Source organism: Malania oleifera, chromosome 2 (assembly GCF_029873635.1).
Source record: "Malania oleifera isolate guangnan ecotype guangnan chromosome 2, ASM2987363v1, whole genome shotgun sequence".
NCBI classification, from domain to species: Eukaryota; Viridiplantae; Streptophyta; class Magnoliopsida; order Santalales; family Ximeniaceae; genus Malania; species Malania oleifera.
Window position 1 is genome coordinate 148,159,992 of NC_080418.1, and position 17,514 is coordinate 148,177,505.

Sequence of the window (17,514 nt, forward strand, 5' to 3'; positions counted from 1 at the left end):
TCTTATGAGATCTCCCTCATGCCCACAAGTCATTTATTACTTGTATACACCCTTTCATCATGTCTTATGAGATCCCCCTCATGCCCACAAGTCATTTATTACTTGCATACACCCCTTTCATTAAACACCTTCTTTATTATCTCATTAATAGAAAGTGGGCGCATGCATTGTGCTTGAACTTGTCCTTTGGAAAACTATTCTTCAAGCTTATATCATCAACATCCAATATAAAGATTTCGCTAGGAGACAAAGTTATAATGACCAATATTCTCACAATCATTATCAATTCTTCCATTTATGGAAATAAATTACCACCGTTACGTATTATTGATATAAATGAATTATTTTAAGTCCTAAAAAAATTCCAAAAATATTGTGCAAAGCAAAAAAAAAAATCATTTTTAGTTATTTTTTGTTTAGTATGAGGGCAACCGAAAAAATAAAACATTTTAAGTTTTGGAGATGCGGGGTATCGATCCCCGTACCTCTCGCATGCTAAGCGAGCGCTCTACCATCTGAGCTACATCCCCATGAATTTATCATTGACTGAAAAATCATAGTATATGGTTCCATGTAAATGAGATTAATTTTTATCCTAATTTTATTCCTTTGTACTCCTAAAGAACTTGTCTAATTGCATTATAATTTTCTAAAAAATCATTAAAAAAAATGTCATCATTGTTTCTAATTTACTAACATTTGTGTAACAAACTATTTGAAAAAAATTATCATTACCTAGAATCTACATATAAATGTTAAAAACTAGAAACAAAAAATATGAGATATTTTTGTAACTTAAAAAGGAAAAAAAAGCAATAGCAACTAAATAAACCCCCAATGGTTTCTAATATAGTCAAAATTAATAGGGCATATTATTCAGAGAACAAAATTAAGAAACTACCATTATTCCCCAATATAAATATCCATAAATTAAATTATAACCTCCTACCATCAAAATAAGTGACTCATAAATACTGAATTTAATATAGGCATGTATTGACTTTTTGAACTCGATCGCTATTTTTGCTAATGACAAATCGCAAGTTTCTTATGTGTATATCTAATGTTTGAATAGGTAAAATTTCAGAACACACACATAAGGAGACTGAAAATGGAAGTTAGAAGAAACCCGAAGAAATATGAAGACCCTTATTGCTTTTAAGTGTTGTATTTTTTTCATTCAATTGGGTATGTAATAATCATTTATTCCAAGGTCTGTAATAATCTACATATCATGCATATAGGATCTATAAGTTCAAAACCATAGATGGACCTTAGGGATCACCCTTCGGTCGACCGACGCCAAATTTTTAGGGTATATGCTCAATGGCCTTAGATCGATCATAGGACCCCAATATTGCATGAAAATGATCCTCATAATCTTTGTGTTGATTATCATATGAATAGAGGTAACTTTATAAGAAGAAAAAGACCGAACTAGACAAAAAGGGCATGTTCGGTCGACCGAACTTCTACACACAAAACTCTTCGGTCGACTAAACCTCCACCGAGTCAACAGTTTGACCCCTCGGTCAACCAACCTTAAAATAAGCTGCAACGCTCTGGTCCACCAAATTGACACATGGGGAGATTCCAACGCCCTGGTCAACCGAAGCTTCAGTTCAAAAATTGCCTGGTCAACCGAACACCAAAGTTCGGTCAACCAAACCCAAAACGGTCGATCGAACCTTGGAGATTTGGAAATCGCCTTATGAATGGTCGACCATCCTCTCAGCTCAAAATTGTCCTAGTTGATCGAACTGAGCACCCTGGTTGATCGAACCTCTCGAGTTGCTCGATTTTTACCAAGGTTAAAACAGGATTATTTGGGTTAAACTTCTTTAAATTTTTTTTAATTATTACCCCTATGTCCCCAACGGTCATAATTTTGCATATGTCTATATATACAAGCTCATTTGCAAAAATTAACACCGATTAGCAAAAATGATTAAGCCAAAACTCTCTCAAAAATCCTAAACCCTATTCTATACTAAGCCTATACACTCAAATGCCTTCATTCCTTTGATATATCTAGCACTGTGAGTATTTTACTTATAGAGTATTATTGCTAGAAACTCTCACTTGTTATTGTGCATTTGATTTTTATTTGAGGGTTAAACAAAGAATTTTTCCCCTTGATTTTATATAGTAAATCTTTGGTTGGGAAAAATTCTCATAGCTTTGTGGGTCTTTACATTATCATTGCGAGACTCATAAGGGCTTGTGTTTTGTGTGTGCAAAAATATTTTTACAAAATCATATTTGAATATCTCTTTGTACTTTGATATTGAGAAAAACAATTTTTGAGACATTCTAAATTTCCATTGGTTTGAATCTTTGAAACCCTAAACCTTGATTGAGACTTATCTTTACTTAGTTTCAAAGATTAGCTTGTTAATACACTCTTGTGCTTGATTGATTGCACATGTGTTGCATTGAGCTTATAGTTCCTATCTATTTGAGGTGCATTGATTATATTGTACATTGTGGTACATATCTGTTTGTGTAAGAAGCATTTGTTTGTACGAAAATTTTCATTGTTGTACTCCAAGCATAGGCCTGAAGAGGGAGACTAGCCCTGTTAAATAATCTTGGATTGGCTTAGACCCGGTTAGGAAAGTTAGGTGCTCCATCCTAGTAAGGTGCGATTGTAGGTTAAGGTCAACCCCGTTAATTGGCATGGTTGTAACCAGTGCCGCTCCACCCGTTAGGTGAGCATTAGTAGAATCCTCGGGCTTGCGAATTAGAGGCGGGGACGTAGGCACAATTGGACAAACCCCGATAACATATCGTGTGTGCGCTATTTATATTTCCACAATTTACATTCTTGCACATGTATGTTATTCTGTGAATGTTGTGCATGATTTAATTTTCGCACATTTTATTTATCTGCTTATTTGAACATACCTAGAAAGAAATTTTAAATACCCAATTCACCCCCCCCCCTCTTGGGAATATACCAATTCCAACAGCATGTTCCCCACTACTATAAGAGGGCACTTTGGGAGGAAATGGATCATTTCATCTGATCTTTTTCTCATCTATTCTTACTGTTGCAATAATATTATCCTCTCACTTGATAAGATAAGACAATAAGAAATAAGCATGGCTCACCGAAAATGACCCATCTGATGAACACTGCTCATAAGACTCAAAGATGCCCACTTGATGAGCATAGCCATGAGGCAATAAGAAGTGAGCACATGTAGCAACTTGAACTAAGAAAATAAAAGGAAAAAGGAAAAGAAAATAGAAAGGAAAAGAAAAGAGGAAATCAGTTTAGCATAGGACCAAACTGTCGACGGTTTCAAAAAGTTCATGAAAATTGTTGATGGTTTCAACTACTGAGAGGTTTCTAAAGAAGAATTTGGTTTGGTAAATGGTCAAACCGTCAACAGTTTCAGGAAAATCGTCGACGATTTCGTGTGGGCCAGCTTGCCTATAAATAGAAGTGAGCTCATTTTTGTTTAGAAAAATAATCTCTCTCTTTCTCTCTCCTAGGCTTTTGAGGTTTTTTTTCTCTAAGGCTCTCCCGAGCTTCCTTGTGTTCTCTGATCCTCTCTCCCTCCTCCCAGCCTATAGATCATCGATTCTCGAAAGATTTAAACGGCTAGGGTTTCGAGTCCTAAGATTTTAGGCATATTTTCCAAGAACAGGTAAATGGGATGTCAGCTCTTTTTGAAATATGAATCGATTAAAATGTTGTATATGATTTTATAAATCGTATATGTGATTTTATGAACGATCCAGGCTTATGAAAATGATAGTTTTGAGTATTATACGTATTTGGAGAAAACTAAAGTGAGTGGATTGATCATCTTTTTTTTCTTGTAAAACATATAATTTGAGTTAAACTAAACCCTAGAGATGATCATACCATGGTTTTCAATAAATTATATGTTTCCCAGGGCCGATTATGGTATTATAATTTATCAGTCAAATGGTGTGGCATGAGAACGAGTATTATGGTATGTTTAAATATGATAGTTTAATCAGATGATATTATTAGTATATGCTATGACAAATTATACAGTTATGATATAATGATTTGGCGACTTTATGCTAGTTGTGATATACTGATATGGCGACTATCTGTCGATTATGTATACTGAAAATGGCGATTATATGCCGGTTATGATATACTGAAATGGCGGCTATATGCCAGATATAATATACTAAAATGACGGCTATATGTCGAATATGAGATACTAAAGTGGCGGCTATATGTTGGGTTATGAAACAGCGGCTCGATGCTGAGATATAACATAACATGTTTTATACAAATAAATGGAAATGAGATTTTATCACAATTTTTATTACGTAAATTGCAATATATGGTTTAAGAACCTTGAGAGATTAAATGTAATGTGAGCACGGTACCGTAGCTATAATTAGGAGGGAATGCAACCACACTGGTATGAAAGTGTGGTAGGGAAAAGTCGATTTGGCTTGGGTACAGTACTACTCTTATAGGCTATGATGGGAGACCCCTCTTAAAGGACATTCCAGGGGACCCTACCGAGGTACATTCCGGGACAGGGTAGGCAAATCGTACTTATAGATCAGTTCGATTGACTTAGCATTGGTCGGCCAGCCATATGCTAAGTCCAGCCTTCAAGCAGTACAACTCGTCATGGGGCGGAAGCATGTCGTTAGTTCAGTGACCCAAGAGGTTGGTTCTTCTATGCATATATTGGTGAATTTACGAGAAATAGGCTATATTGAGCCGAATTATGTTATACAAGAAAATATACGTATTTTTAGTTATACAAGCGAGTACAGTTTTTAATAGTTATTGTCTGTTCAATTATATAAATGAAAATATTATGTTCACACTAAAACTCATGTTAGCCACACACTGATAATAATTTGGTCCTCCTTATTGAGAAGTGTCTCACCCCAATATCCATATGATATTTCAAGTCCTACAGGGAATCAAGCCTAGCATACTTTGGGTTGGGATTAGACTATTAGTAGTAGTCGTTAGAGCTGGTGAGACACCAGGTGTTGTGTTTTGTTATTTTGGGATTGTAATATAATGACAAGGAAGTTTGTAATTGTGTTTGGGGACAATTAGAACTCTGGTAATGTGTTTTGAGGTGGTTAGTCTTCCATTGCATATTTATATTTTCAATTATGAACAAGAACACCCAGAACCCCAGTTGGGGGTGGGTTGTGTATTACGATATCAGAATTTATTACAGGGATTATGTAGGTTTTCCTACGTGGCACCCCAAGTCCCACGTGGCGGGTTTGAGGCATCACAATACAGCTCATCAAAAAATGACTTGGATTGGACTGAATGAGCTTAAACAACATGACTTGATTCTATGTCATCCAAATGCTTAAAATGTAACCAAAATTGCCCGCATGGGTTAGACATCTCAAAGCACCTTAAGTCAAGAAAATACGATGAAAAACTCAAGAGTTAAAAGGAGGGGCAACTGATATAGTCACGATTAATAGGACATATTAATCAGAGATTAAAATTAAGAAACCGTCATTTTTCTTCAATATAAATATTCATTAATTAAATTATAATCTCCTACCATCAAAACAAGTGACCTGTAAATACTAAATTTAATGTAGGCATGCCCACCACTACTATAAAAGGGGAGCACTCCGAAAGACGTAGATTATCTCATTTTATCTTATTCTCATATATTTGTATTGTTGTAATAATTTTATCCATCCACACTCTCTGACTTAGGCATCAGAGAAATTCCCTAGATTACATCCCAAATTCTCCAAGTCTCTCTTGTTTAATTCCTTGTATGTGGTCACGGTAAGAGATCAGTCTATATTTTCCAGCCAAATTTTGATAACAATAGTTTAGTTTCTCAGCTACTTGATGATTTGCGATGTATATGTATATGACTACTTAACACTCCATCTTGGCCCCTTTAATACAACATAAAGAAGGCAAAAGAACGAGATGGTACTACCACTTGCATTTTTTTTTTAATTTGGAAATGAACAATTTTTTTTTATTTGCTAGGTGGACAAAGTTAAGAAATGTTGCCAAAGTATCACTTAACCACTCAATTATGAAAAAAAGGTTTATTTTTCCCTAATTATCTTAAAGGTCCCATCCCCCTAAATATATAACATTAGATGAATTTGCTCTTTTGAATTTGGAAAATACAACAAAATTTAAAAAAAAAAAATGAGAAAACATATTTTTCTTATTTCAGATATTTAGAGGAAAATAAAAAAGATAGAAAATAAAACATATGTTTAATCAATAAATTGGTGTAGGATTCAAAAGATAACACAATCAAAGGATTTGAACCGAGATCACAAAGGACCCTTTCTATTGATAAATTTTTAGTTAGAGTTATATTAGTCAAATTATTTAAAGTTATGAATCATATTAATTGTAAAATCTTAACATTCAGAATGAGATTTAATAATATTATTGCCAATAGTAGAGTAAGAAGATTAAATGAATATTCAAAAGTTGCTGACAAGTGTTTAAAAAAATTCTTACCCTATGTTTTGAGGGGTCTTGAATTTGGATTTAGATTATAGATGCGATATAAAATTATATTGAAATTTATTCAATTCTATCCAAATCCAATATCTAATATTTGAAATTCATGCTCTCAAACACAACATTAGTGAAATTGAGACTAAAATCAGAGAATATTTTCATCAATACCTTCTAATGGACTTTGCTTTTGTATTAGAAGTTTTCAGCTCTTGTACCTACTTTGCTTTTGTAATTTTGCTGTGGTAGCAATTTAAATTGTTCCTATAATAGGTTTTGTTGCTCGCTTTTGTACAAATAAAACCCTAATTATAGGTTGGAGGATAATTAGGAATAGAGTATATTTTATTTGTTCCTATTTAATGTTAGCAACGGACGAGTCTATGAGTGAGTACCAACTTGACTCAAAAGTTTAAACCTATTAGGTGTTGAACTCAACCATGTATAAGCACTCATCATCCACTCTATTTTTTCAATGTGAGATAAACTCACAAGTAGAATTCTCAATATTTAAGAATCTTAATAAAGAGACCATGTTTTAAAACACACTACATATTAAGACACTTTTGACATACAATTACCTTAATGATAATTAGACTAACAAAGATACGGAAAAAAGAAAAGAATATACATTTCTCATTTGATTTGACTTTTTAGGTGATTTTTCTTGCTTTTAAATGTCTATATTAATTTAATTTTTGCTTTTGAAATTAAAAAGTATTTCACAACACTAGATTAAAATAATTAACAGAACCAACTAAGCGCATAACACATCATTAAAGCTTAGATTAACTCAAATTGAATCCTAACTAATCATTTGGTTTAGGAAATCTTGATGATTCTCCAAAATGTTATATATCAATCATGATGTCTACATTTCGTTCGTCGTATAAATTTTACATTGTAAATATGATATTTTGAAATAAATACCTTACAAAAGAAGTCATATTCTCATAGTTTTAAAATCCAACCACTCAACAACTCAACTTTAACTCAATTGTTTAGACTAGAATTGTCTACAATCACATGATTCATGGCAATGAAAGTTCTATAAGGCCATTTTGTTTGATATATTATATAATTTATCTAGTGTGAAAGCAAGACAAGTCAATAATTAATACTATAGTGGAGAAGCCTATGATTGTCCTAACTTCTTGCTAAGGTTAATGTCATTAGTATTAGGCTTTGAACCTCTCACACTGGCATTTTTTGTCTCATGCCCAAAATGTATCTACTCCGCACGTAGGACCAACATGAATATAGGGCCCACTATATGCTTACTTAGGATAGTGGCCACAATCTAAAGTTTAGCGAGTTGTTCATTTTGATGTTTAGTATTGTAGTTAATGGTTTTCAGTATTCCGTTGACGGTTTGATGAAATCGTCGATAATTTTTTTCTGGAAATGTTTTCATTTGAAACTATTGAAGTCACCGTCGATGGGTATATAGTAACCGTTGACGGTTGGCAACGATTGGCTGAAAAACTATACAATTTCATTTATAGTTAAACTTATACAATGGGAGATAATTCATCTAATACCCATTCATTTTTTTCCCACTAAAAGTTTGAGTATAAGATAAATCTTAACAGTTGAATGTCACTTAGGGACAATAAGTTTATGTTTGCGATTATATTATGATTTTAAGAGCAGTGATATGGGCACTCCCAAAAAAAAAAAAAAACTACTAGCACTCCACTCATTAATTAATTACAATTTTTATCCTCATTTTCACCACTTCTAGAAGCATTTTAGATTGTTTATTATGAATATTAAAATACTTCAACAAAAGCATTATTTGAGTTTTGAAATTAAGAAAATTAAACTAGAATAATTTATAATTTCCATTAGGCAAGTGGAGCCCACTTAACAATAGAAAATGGCTTTTTTTTTTTTTCTTCTCCATAATGCGTTTTCCTAATGTCACATTCACTTTATTTCAAAATTTTCAACAAAAGCATTACAAGAATTTCACAAATAAAGTTAAATTAAGATAAAATATAATTTTTCTTACCCGGGTGCTCAGCAAAGAAAATGGCTACTTTTTTCTCACACATGGAAATGACAATTTTTTTAATTTATTTTTTATACAATTTATAAAGTAAAAAATTAAGGCTCAATTTGTCATATGATATATTGAAAATAAAAAATAAAATATTAATAATATATGTTGAAGTGTTAATAATATTTTCTTCTTCATTTTTATAAATACCCAACTTGGAAACATGATTTTTGAATTTTGGTTTGGTTTTCATTTTCATGCAATTTTGATATTTTAGTTTTCGCTTCAGTTTTTGAGTTTAATATATTTTGTTAACCCAAATTATAGTTAAATAATTAATAATTATATATATTAAAATATTCTATATTATATACTAAAATTATATATATTTTATATATGCCATATATATTAAAATTTTTAACTATATATACATATATATTAAAATTATATTTATACATATTATATATATTATATATATTAAAATATTAAATCAGTTAACTGAAATTCAGTTCGGTCGATTTTGAATTTGGTTAATATGAAATTTCGGTTCGATTCGGTTAATGAGATTTTTTAACCGAATTAACTGTATCAACCCAATGTTCACCTCTACTCACAATCTTATAATTTAATCACCATACTATAACCTACTTTACTATATTTTAAAAAAAAAATTACATATATTTATTAGTAATTATAGGGACACTAACCTTACATTTAGGAGCATAAATTTTAATTTTAAAATTTAGATTCAAGTAAATTTAGATAAAACATAATATAAATTGTATTGATTTTTCTTTCAAATTTACATAAATCCAAATTTAAGGTACGAAATTCATAACCTCAAATACTACTTACATAATTTTAATTTATTATTTATTCATATAGTATTTCGAGAAAAAAAAAATCTTTCGGTCATCACATGTAACTATTCAAAATTAAATACCTAAAACAATATTAGATAGTTTAAAAAATAATTAATTAAAAAGCATACCTTTATTCATTCAATCAGTATAATTAATTTTGTGAATTAACCAATTTAGCTAAAATTGTTAACCTAATTATTTCTAGTACATTAACCGGACCAAATTGGAGCATATACCGATATTTATCTTAGTCGATCAATTTGATTAATTGAATATTACTGATGTAAATATATTTTAATTAAGTATAAATTACAAAATTACAAAGAAAAACACTTCAAAAGAATCGTTCTTCAGAATAATAAATTTATTTATTTTAATAATTTTTCTATATTATCTTGAATGAAAAATTATAACTCTCAAAATCTTGATTTTTTAATCCCTCATCCCTAAAAAACCAAGTCAACTAGAAATCTTGAGCGACAAACCAGACAGCCCCTGCCAGAGAAGAAACGCGCAGAAGCAAAAATTGAACTTTTTACAAGAAGAAGATTTCAATTTCCAATTACGCATACATATCTGCATCAAACTAAAATTTTCCTTATACACACACCTCCAATCTCAAAAACAGCAGCAATAATCATCGTAGAAATTTCATAAACAACAAAAGAATCAACTTCACTGAATCACACAATCGATCGATTCCGACAAAATATTTTTCTGTTTTCTAACGATAGCGCTCGGAATCATTGCAATCAGCGGCCAGGCGATCCGGGGAGGTCGCCGGCCGGGAACACGTCGGCGAAGGCTCGCCGCCCGCGGGGAGGTCGGAGATGGCGGCTAGAATCCGGCGCATGCTGACGGAGCGAGCGGACTTGAAGCTGAAAGACCTCTTTTTGGTTTTGGAGAAGATATCGGAGGACTTGGTGAGGATGAGGTAGACTAGGGCTTGAACCAGCAAGAACATCGCCACCTTCATCAGAGTGTTTGGCAACGAGAATTCGCTTTCCATTTTCGACGGAATCGGAATCGGAATCGGAATTCGGAATTGAATTGAAGCAGAGGAAAGGAGTTTGGGAAAGGAATGAAAAATGTAAATGGGGAATTTGGGAACTTTAAGAAATTTTGGGGAGTGGGGGGCTGTATATATAGAGGAGGTGGGGAATGGCGGCTGCAGTTTTTTGACTTCTCCGAGGTCTAGATGGGTTTGCTGACTTTGGATTGGAGAAGGAAAATGAAATTACTTGGGAAAGAGGGAAATTAATTCTTTCAAGTTACATGCATTTGGAAATCACACGTCGATCTAATGTTCATCTAGACTAATCAAAATAAAAAATGATGTAGAAAAAATTTTATAAGAACGATTTTAAAAAATATAATAAAAATGGTAAATTTTGTTAATAGTGATTTTTTATCATTTCATCTTACAAATTTTTCAAAAATATTATATTAGTTTTAAATGACGATATATTTTCTATCGTTACTTAATAGATTTTTAAACTAAAATTTTTAATATTAAAAATAATTATTTCATGAATCAAAAGTCATCGTCTTATTTCTTCCAAATAGGCTCATTGCTAATGTAAAAAATGAAAAAAGAAAGTAAAAATTAGGTTTGGGCCAGAGTGGGGCGCAATGGGCCTAGAAGGCAGTTTGGGTGGTATTAACTAAAACAGTTGGGTATGTTGGGTGTCTCCAACACGTGACTGCAAGTGAACGAAACGTGGAAGGCACATGCAAGATATCAACCTAAATTAATAATTAGAATTTTGATTTTAAGAATATTAAATAAATTTTATTTTTGATAATATTTAATATTATAACAAATATATATATTTTTTATTTTAAAAAATAGCATTAATGGGTTGGAGATGACTTCACTCCAAAGATCATTGATTGGAAGAGTGAAAAAGCCATGCAGATACCACTTTGTGAAAAGGCATGAAGTTGTGATGACCTTTGTTTGTTTTCAAGAAAGAGAGAGAGAGAGAGGGAGTTCAAAAGAAACCTGCTTTGTATCCATTTTGAGATATGGTGGGCAACTATGCTTGTCCCATTATTTGATGGCGTGCATGCATTGTATCCATCCAATAGTGTTGTTTCTTGTAGTTATTTAGAAAAATTAATAATGTAGTCGTTCTAGTAATCTTCCATTCATAGGGGGCGACAAAATGGGTTAACGGGTTAGGTTCGATCGGATCATAAATGGGTCGGGGCTAAATGAATCCGGATTTGGGTTGATCATTTTATTAACGGGTGACTATTATATAAACCTAAAACCATCTGTTTAATAAACTAGTGATAAACGGATTGCCCATTTAAATATACTTTATCTACTTTAATTTTTTTTAAAACCTCTTCATTTTATTTTTAAACGGGCCCGAACCCACGTAATCTATTTAATAGACGGGTCGGATCTAGATTGACCTGTTTATAAACAGGTAAACTTATATTAAACCTAAACCCAGATTAAAAAGGCGGGTCACGGATCATCCGTTGGGTTTCGACCCATTTTATCATCCCTATCCATCGAATGAAAACATTTTAAATAATGAGTCTCGTACGATAAAATTTTCATATAATCTAATGGAACTCATTACATGGAATGTTTTTATTACATGAGAGAAATAGTCTACCAAGGTGGTCTAATCTTTTCTTATTGAATTAAGCTTTGAATTCACATTGGTGTGAATTATTTTAAAATTTTTAATATAACGTTATCTTACATTTTGTCAAAATTTATACAAATTTAAATTCAGACCCTTATTATAGAATTTTTTTTAAAAAAAAATTGTTGGGAAGATAAGATTTTAAAAAAGCAAAAAACAAGGAAGGAAAAAAAAGTAACTGAAAAGAATTCCTCCCCCTCCCCCCTTTTTTTTTATTAGTGGCGTAAAAGATGACGAACAAAAGTAAAAGAAGAAAGGGGTTTTCTCGATTTTCCACGCATTCAAAACTAATTTCTAAGAAAATGAAAAAAGAGTTTGATTTTTTTTTAAATAATCCTCAAATTAATTAAGTAATAATCACTTTATTTTCTTTTGCGTTTCTTATACTCTTTTATTCATTTTCTTCTTCTTTTTTTCTAACCAAACGTAAATAGAGTAGGAGATCATCATTTTAAGATACGTAATCATCTTAAATATGTGTAAACATTTATTTTTGCAAAGATAAGCATATCATAGTTAAAATTGAAAAAGATATTCATTAATTGACACATACAATTCAACTTTTATTTTATTAGGAGTGGTAAAATAGGTTGAAATATTGCGGATGATCTGTGACCCGTCCGTTTAAATCGGATTTGAGTTTAACGGAAGGTGACCCGTTTATAAACGGGTCAATCCAAACTCGACATGTTTAATAAATATATTAGGTGGGTTTGGGTTAAATACCGGTAGTCCATTTAATTTAATTGATATATATTGAAAAAAAATATTAATTAAAGAAATGTACTATTTTCTACATTTATGTTTTTTTTTTGTTAAGATATTAATAAATAAAATAAAAGAATGTTATTTTTTTTTTTAAAAATAAGTCACTTTATATGAAATGTTTTAAAAAATTAAAAATAAATAAATTATATTTTTAAACGGGTTCTTAACGGGTACTCATTTATTAAATGGGTAGGTTTGAGTTTATATATTAGTGACTCGTTAGTAAACAGGTCAATCCGAACCCCGACCCATTTAATCTCTTCCCATTTACGTCCAAACCCAATATGCTAACCCGTTTTACAATCCCTATATTTTATTATAATTTAAACATGTTATATCTTGGCATTGAAATGACTTACAAAGAAATAGCTTTTAAAATTTATTATTTTTAGTATTATTAAAAAATAAAAAAAATATTATAAAATTACGTTTGGTTTGCAAAATGCTTGTCCCCAAGAACAGATTAATTTTAATAAACTAGTTACAATTAGATTTATAAATTATGTTGTTAATATAAAACAAACAACAATGTGAAATATTTTATTGCACCATGATAATGGATAGATAAAGAATATTTCTAAATTTCATTACGAGAATGTTTATTTTTTCTTATTAATTATATTTTAAATAAAATAATTTAAAATATATAAAAAATAATTATTTTTTATTCATAAAATTGTAATTATATTTCATTTTATTCCAATTAACAGTTATTCATGTAATGACCCCAAAAATATATATACAATTAAAGCATAATAATAATAATAATAATAATGGTCATTAAGTTTATATCAATACAGAGGTGTTTTTTTGTAAGATTCTTAATTTCATGTTTGATATCTAAGAAAGACATTGTCTTAACGAGTGCTCAGAGACCATTGCAGCTTAATCGCTCCCTCGAGGTCGACCTGATCAAAATGAAATTTCATAAGATAAACAGGGTAGACACTATTTGTACACATGAATAAGTACATATACATAAAATAATGATTTGAGTGACATAATTTTTATAATAATAATAATAATAATAATATAGGTATCTTATGCAGGGCCCACAAGATCGTGTAGGGTTCACATGAGTCCCGAAGTTGTGTAGGGTTCATAAAATCGTATGATGATTATTGGAGTTACGTAAGATCCACTTGAGTCTCAAAGTTGTGTGAGGCTAACAAGACCATGTGGGATTCATATGAGTTTTCGAAATTTGAACTAAATTATTTTATATATATATATATATATATATATATATATAAACATAACTTAAAAATAATAACAATGATAATAATAATGATTTCAAAAAATAATTAATTAATTAACTAAAAATTAATTAAATGGGAGTGTCGGCAAACACTCACATTTTTCCCACATGTACTCTCATCCCCATCCCATACCTCACATCTCATGCCCATCCCATGTCAATCTCTTACTCATTCATTTATTTTAAAAAAATTATAATTTCACTCCACTCCCTATACTTTTACAAATCTCATTTTTTTCCAAAATTTTCCTATAAATAGGAAACTCTCAACTTTCATTTTTCACAAAAAAATTTCAAAGGAAGAGAATGATTAGTGAGTGAAAAAATTAGTGGTAAATGGAGAATTTTTGTTGTAATTAAAATTCTCACTCACCCACTATTTCCGATCTTATTTTTTAGAGATATTCTTTGTGATCGTATCACAAGGTTAAGTAAGAGGAAAGTAAATTTGATTATGTTATATTTTTATTAAAACTTATACACAAATTTATTTGTAAGTAAATTTTTATTATGTTAATTATTTTTCATAAAATTTTCTCGAGTTTATTTTTACACTTATTTAATTATAGTCATTTTATTTTTATATACTTGCGTTTATTTTTGAGTTAAGAAATGTTCTAAATCGTTCGGGTGTTTTACAGCATTAATTTCTATTCAAACAAATATTTTTAACACAAACATCGTATGATATGATTTAATTTTCACGTTACATATTTCACGAAAATATGAGTAAAGATAACATGAGTTTATTTTTAAGTTACGTATTTTATGAAAATATGAGTAAAATTGAGATTTTCATGATATTGTTTTTAATTGCATAAATTATATAATAAGATGTTTTCAAAACTCCTTATGATTAAGAAGATATAGAAAATTATGAATACTCGGTACCATAACTTAAAGTTTAAATAGATCAAAGTGCACCCACACTGTTTACAGAATGATTTTTATATGGCAGTGGATTTCTCCTAAGTGCACACTTGAGTCAGATTAGGATTTAATAGAAAAAATCTCACTCTATGATCATGCAAGTTGATTTAGTTTGGTCGGCCAGTCAACTAAATCCAGTCTTCGAACCTCACAACTCAATCATGGAAGTAAACATGACTTACTATTAACAGGTCTAAGGGTGATTTTTACAGTATATGTACATACATATTTAATTACGTGTATAGAGTTATTAATAATTTGAAAGAAAAATATATATTTATGTGAACATGACTATTTTTGTGTCTAAATAATGATTTAAAAGAAACGTGTAAGGAAAAGTATATATGTATATAATTAAATATTATAGTTGCAGTTTTAAAGTTAAAAGTTCAATTTAACAATTACAGTATATGGTTATAAAATTTTACTACTGTAGTTGATGGTAAAAGTTTTATGTAGAGAATTTTAAATTTACATTTATTTTAAAAGTAATTTTAATATTATAATATTAAATATTATTTTACGAAAGTTTAATATTAAGAAAACTCATTTTGACTACATACTAATAATAATCTTATTTACTTACTGAGCGTTGTCTCATCCCCAATTGTTATTTTATATTTCAAGTAATTTTAAAGAGTATACCAAAAATCTGGAATAACAAGTACATGAACGAGAGTAAAAAGAGTATAATAGAATAAAAAATTTAGTATAATACAATTTAGAATATGTTTGTATATTTTAGAATTTTAAAAATTTTAATTTTAACATTTGAGACATATTTGTAATAAAACTAATTCGTGTTTTGGTAATAAAAATAATTAAAATTTATTTCGTCCACTGAAAAATTTATATGTAGGAACTCACTCTAATTCAGGTCCTTATAATTGGTATAAGAGAATAGGATATAGGTCCTGCATATTCTAACATATAGATTTTACTAGAGCTTAAGTATAAAACATGATTTTGGTAGAATTGATTAGTTTAGGATATTTCTTTTAATATATTATATTATTATACGTTAACAGTGGATTTTTGATTTTAAAATAACATTTGATCATTGTTTAATAATAGATCCTAAAGATAGTAATAATGGAGGAAATGAGATTGACGTGAATGCTCCCAAGAACAGGTAATAATCCTATATTTTCTAAGCAAAATAGTAGTATTATTGAAGACACGTTAATTAATTTAAATATGTTATTTATGTTTGTAAAAACAAGTACACATATTGATGATCCATAATTAATTTTTAGATCATATGTATTAATAATTTAAAATTTCATATTCATAATCTAATATATAAACATAATAATATAATAATATCTAAGATTTATTTATTGTCGTTGTTATTATTTTCACTAAAAATATAAGAAATAGCACATTAGACACTACTAGGTTTGGAGATACTACACATACAAGTAGATATAAACAAATAGTCTGTTCTGAAATCTGACTTTACCCAAAAAAAATTTATATGCAAATTGGATATAAATATGTATTTTTACATTACATATTCAGTTCTCATCAAAATATTTAAGCTTGATTTAGGAATATAGATTTGACGAAATCTTTAATGTTAATTTTGTATTAGTTTATAAAAAATTTAATACAATTTAAATGTTACAATATTATATTTAAATTTAAAAAAAATGATTTCAAAAAAAAAAATTAAAGTTCATCATTGTAAACTTCTTCTTCCAAGATAGTTAAGAAAATTAACTAACCCTGACTAGGGTTGTCCATAGTAGTATATATATTAGTGTAGAACTCCTTATACAAAAAAGTAAATAAGTGACTTGAAGTAACTAAATGATAATAAATAAATAAACAAATAAAAAAATAGCCTAATGGGTGGGAATCATCGGCTATAGCTCACTTATCCCCGAAGTAAGGTTAGGGCATGAGACCACTTGGGTATAATGGGGACTTGAACTCGCGATCACATGGATACACGGCGGTTCCTTACCACTAGGCCACTCACTTAAGTGGTGACCTAAGGATGAGATTAATTATAGTTAAAGTATTAATAAAAATGTAAAAACATAAATAGAACCTTGAGTCTACAAATTTTCCAATACGCGTCGCTCTCTCTTGATTTCCGTGACACGCATCCCTCTCCCTTGATTTTTGTAAAATGCATCACTCTCTCTCGATTTTCGCAACACACATCGCTCTCCCTTGACTTTCGCAAAACGTGTCGCGTGCTCAATATGCGGCACGCGCCGCTCTCTCTTGACTCTTGCGGCACACATCGCTCTCTCTCGAATTACAAGACACGCGACTGTTCCCCTATAAAAAAGGGTCTGCCCTCCTCGAACTCTAAGCATCACAGCTTTCTGCCATCTCGAACAATCACATTTCGGTTTGTAGAGATTAGCTATTTCCAACTTTTCTCTTAGTTGTCTCATTACTCGTTTCATTTAACTGAAAATGTTGTCAAATCACTCAATTCCCCAAGTTGCTGAAAGCAGCACTAGATTGCCAATCCAAAGGTGGAGACCCAGAGAGGGACAAGTGGTGATTCTAGAGTAGGC

General features: G+C 30.3%; 1 protein-coding gene and 1 non-coding gene across 2 annotated transcripts; both read right to left on the reverse strand.

Moving 5' to 3' along the window:
- Nucleotides 1–457: 457 nt before the first annotated feature.
- On the reverse strand, nucleotides 458–530 carry TRNAA-AGC (transfer RNA alanine (anticodon AGC)). Its single transcript has one exon. It is a non-coding gene; the product is annotated as a tRNA-Ala (tRNA).
- Nucleotides 531–9,887: 9,357 nt separating this feature from the next.
- LOC131149299 (uncharacterized) lies at nucleotides 9,888–10,626 on the reverse strand. The gene has a single exon (XM_058099634.1). It carries the CDS (start codon nucleotides 10,362–10,364, stop codon nucleotides 10,080–10,082), a length of 285 nt encoding a protein of 94 aa, XP_057955617.1. The 5' UTR covers nucleotides 10,365–10,626; the 3' UTR covers nucleotides 9,888–10,079.
- Nucleotides 10,627–17,514: the final 6,888 nt, after the last annotated feature.

Bases quoted from the DNA above. Each gene is read 5' to 3' on its own strand.
- LOC131149299 (XM_058099634.1), bottom strand. From the start codon at position 10,364: ATGGAAAGCGAATTCTCGTTGCCAAACACTCTGATGAAGGTGGCGATG.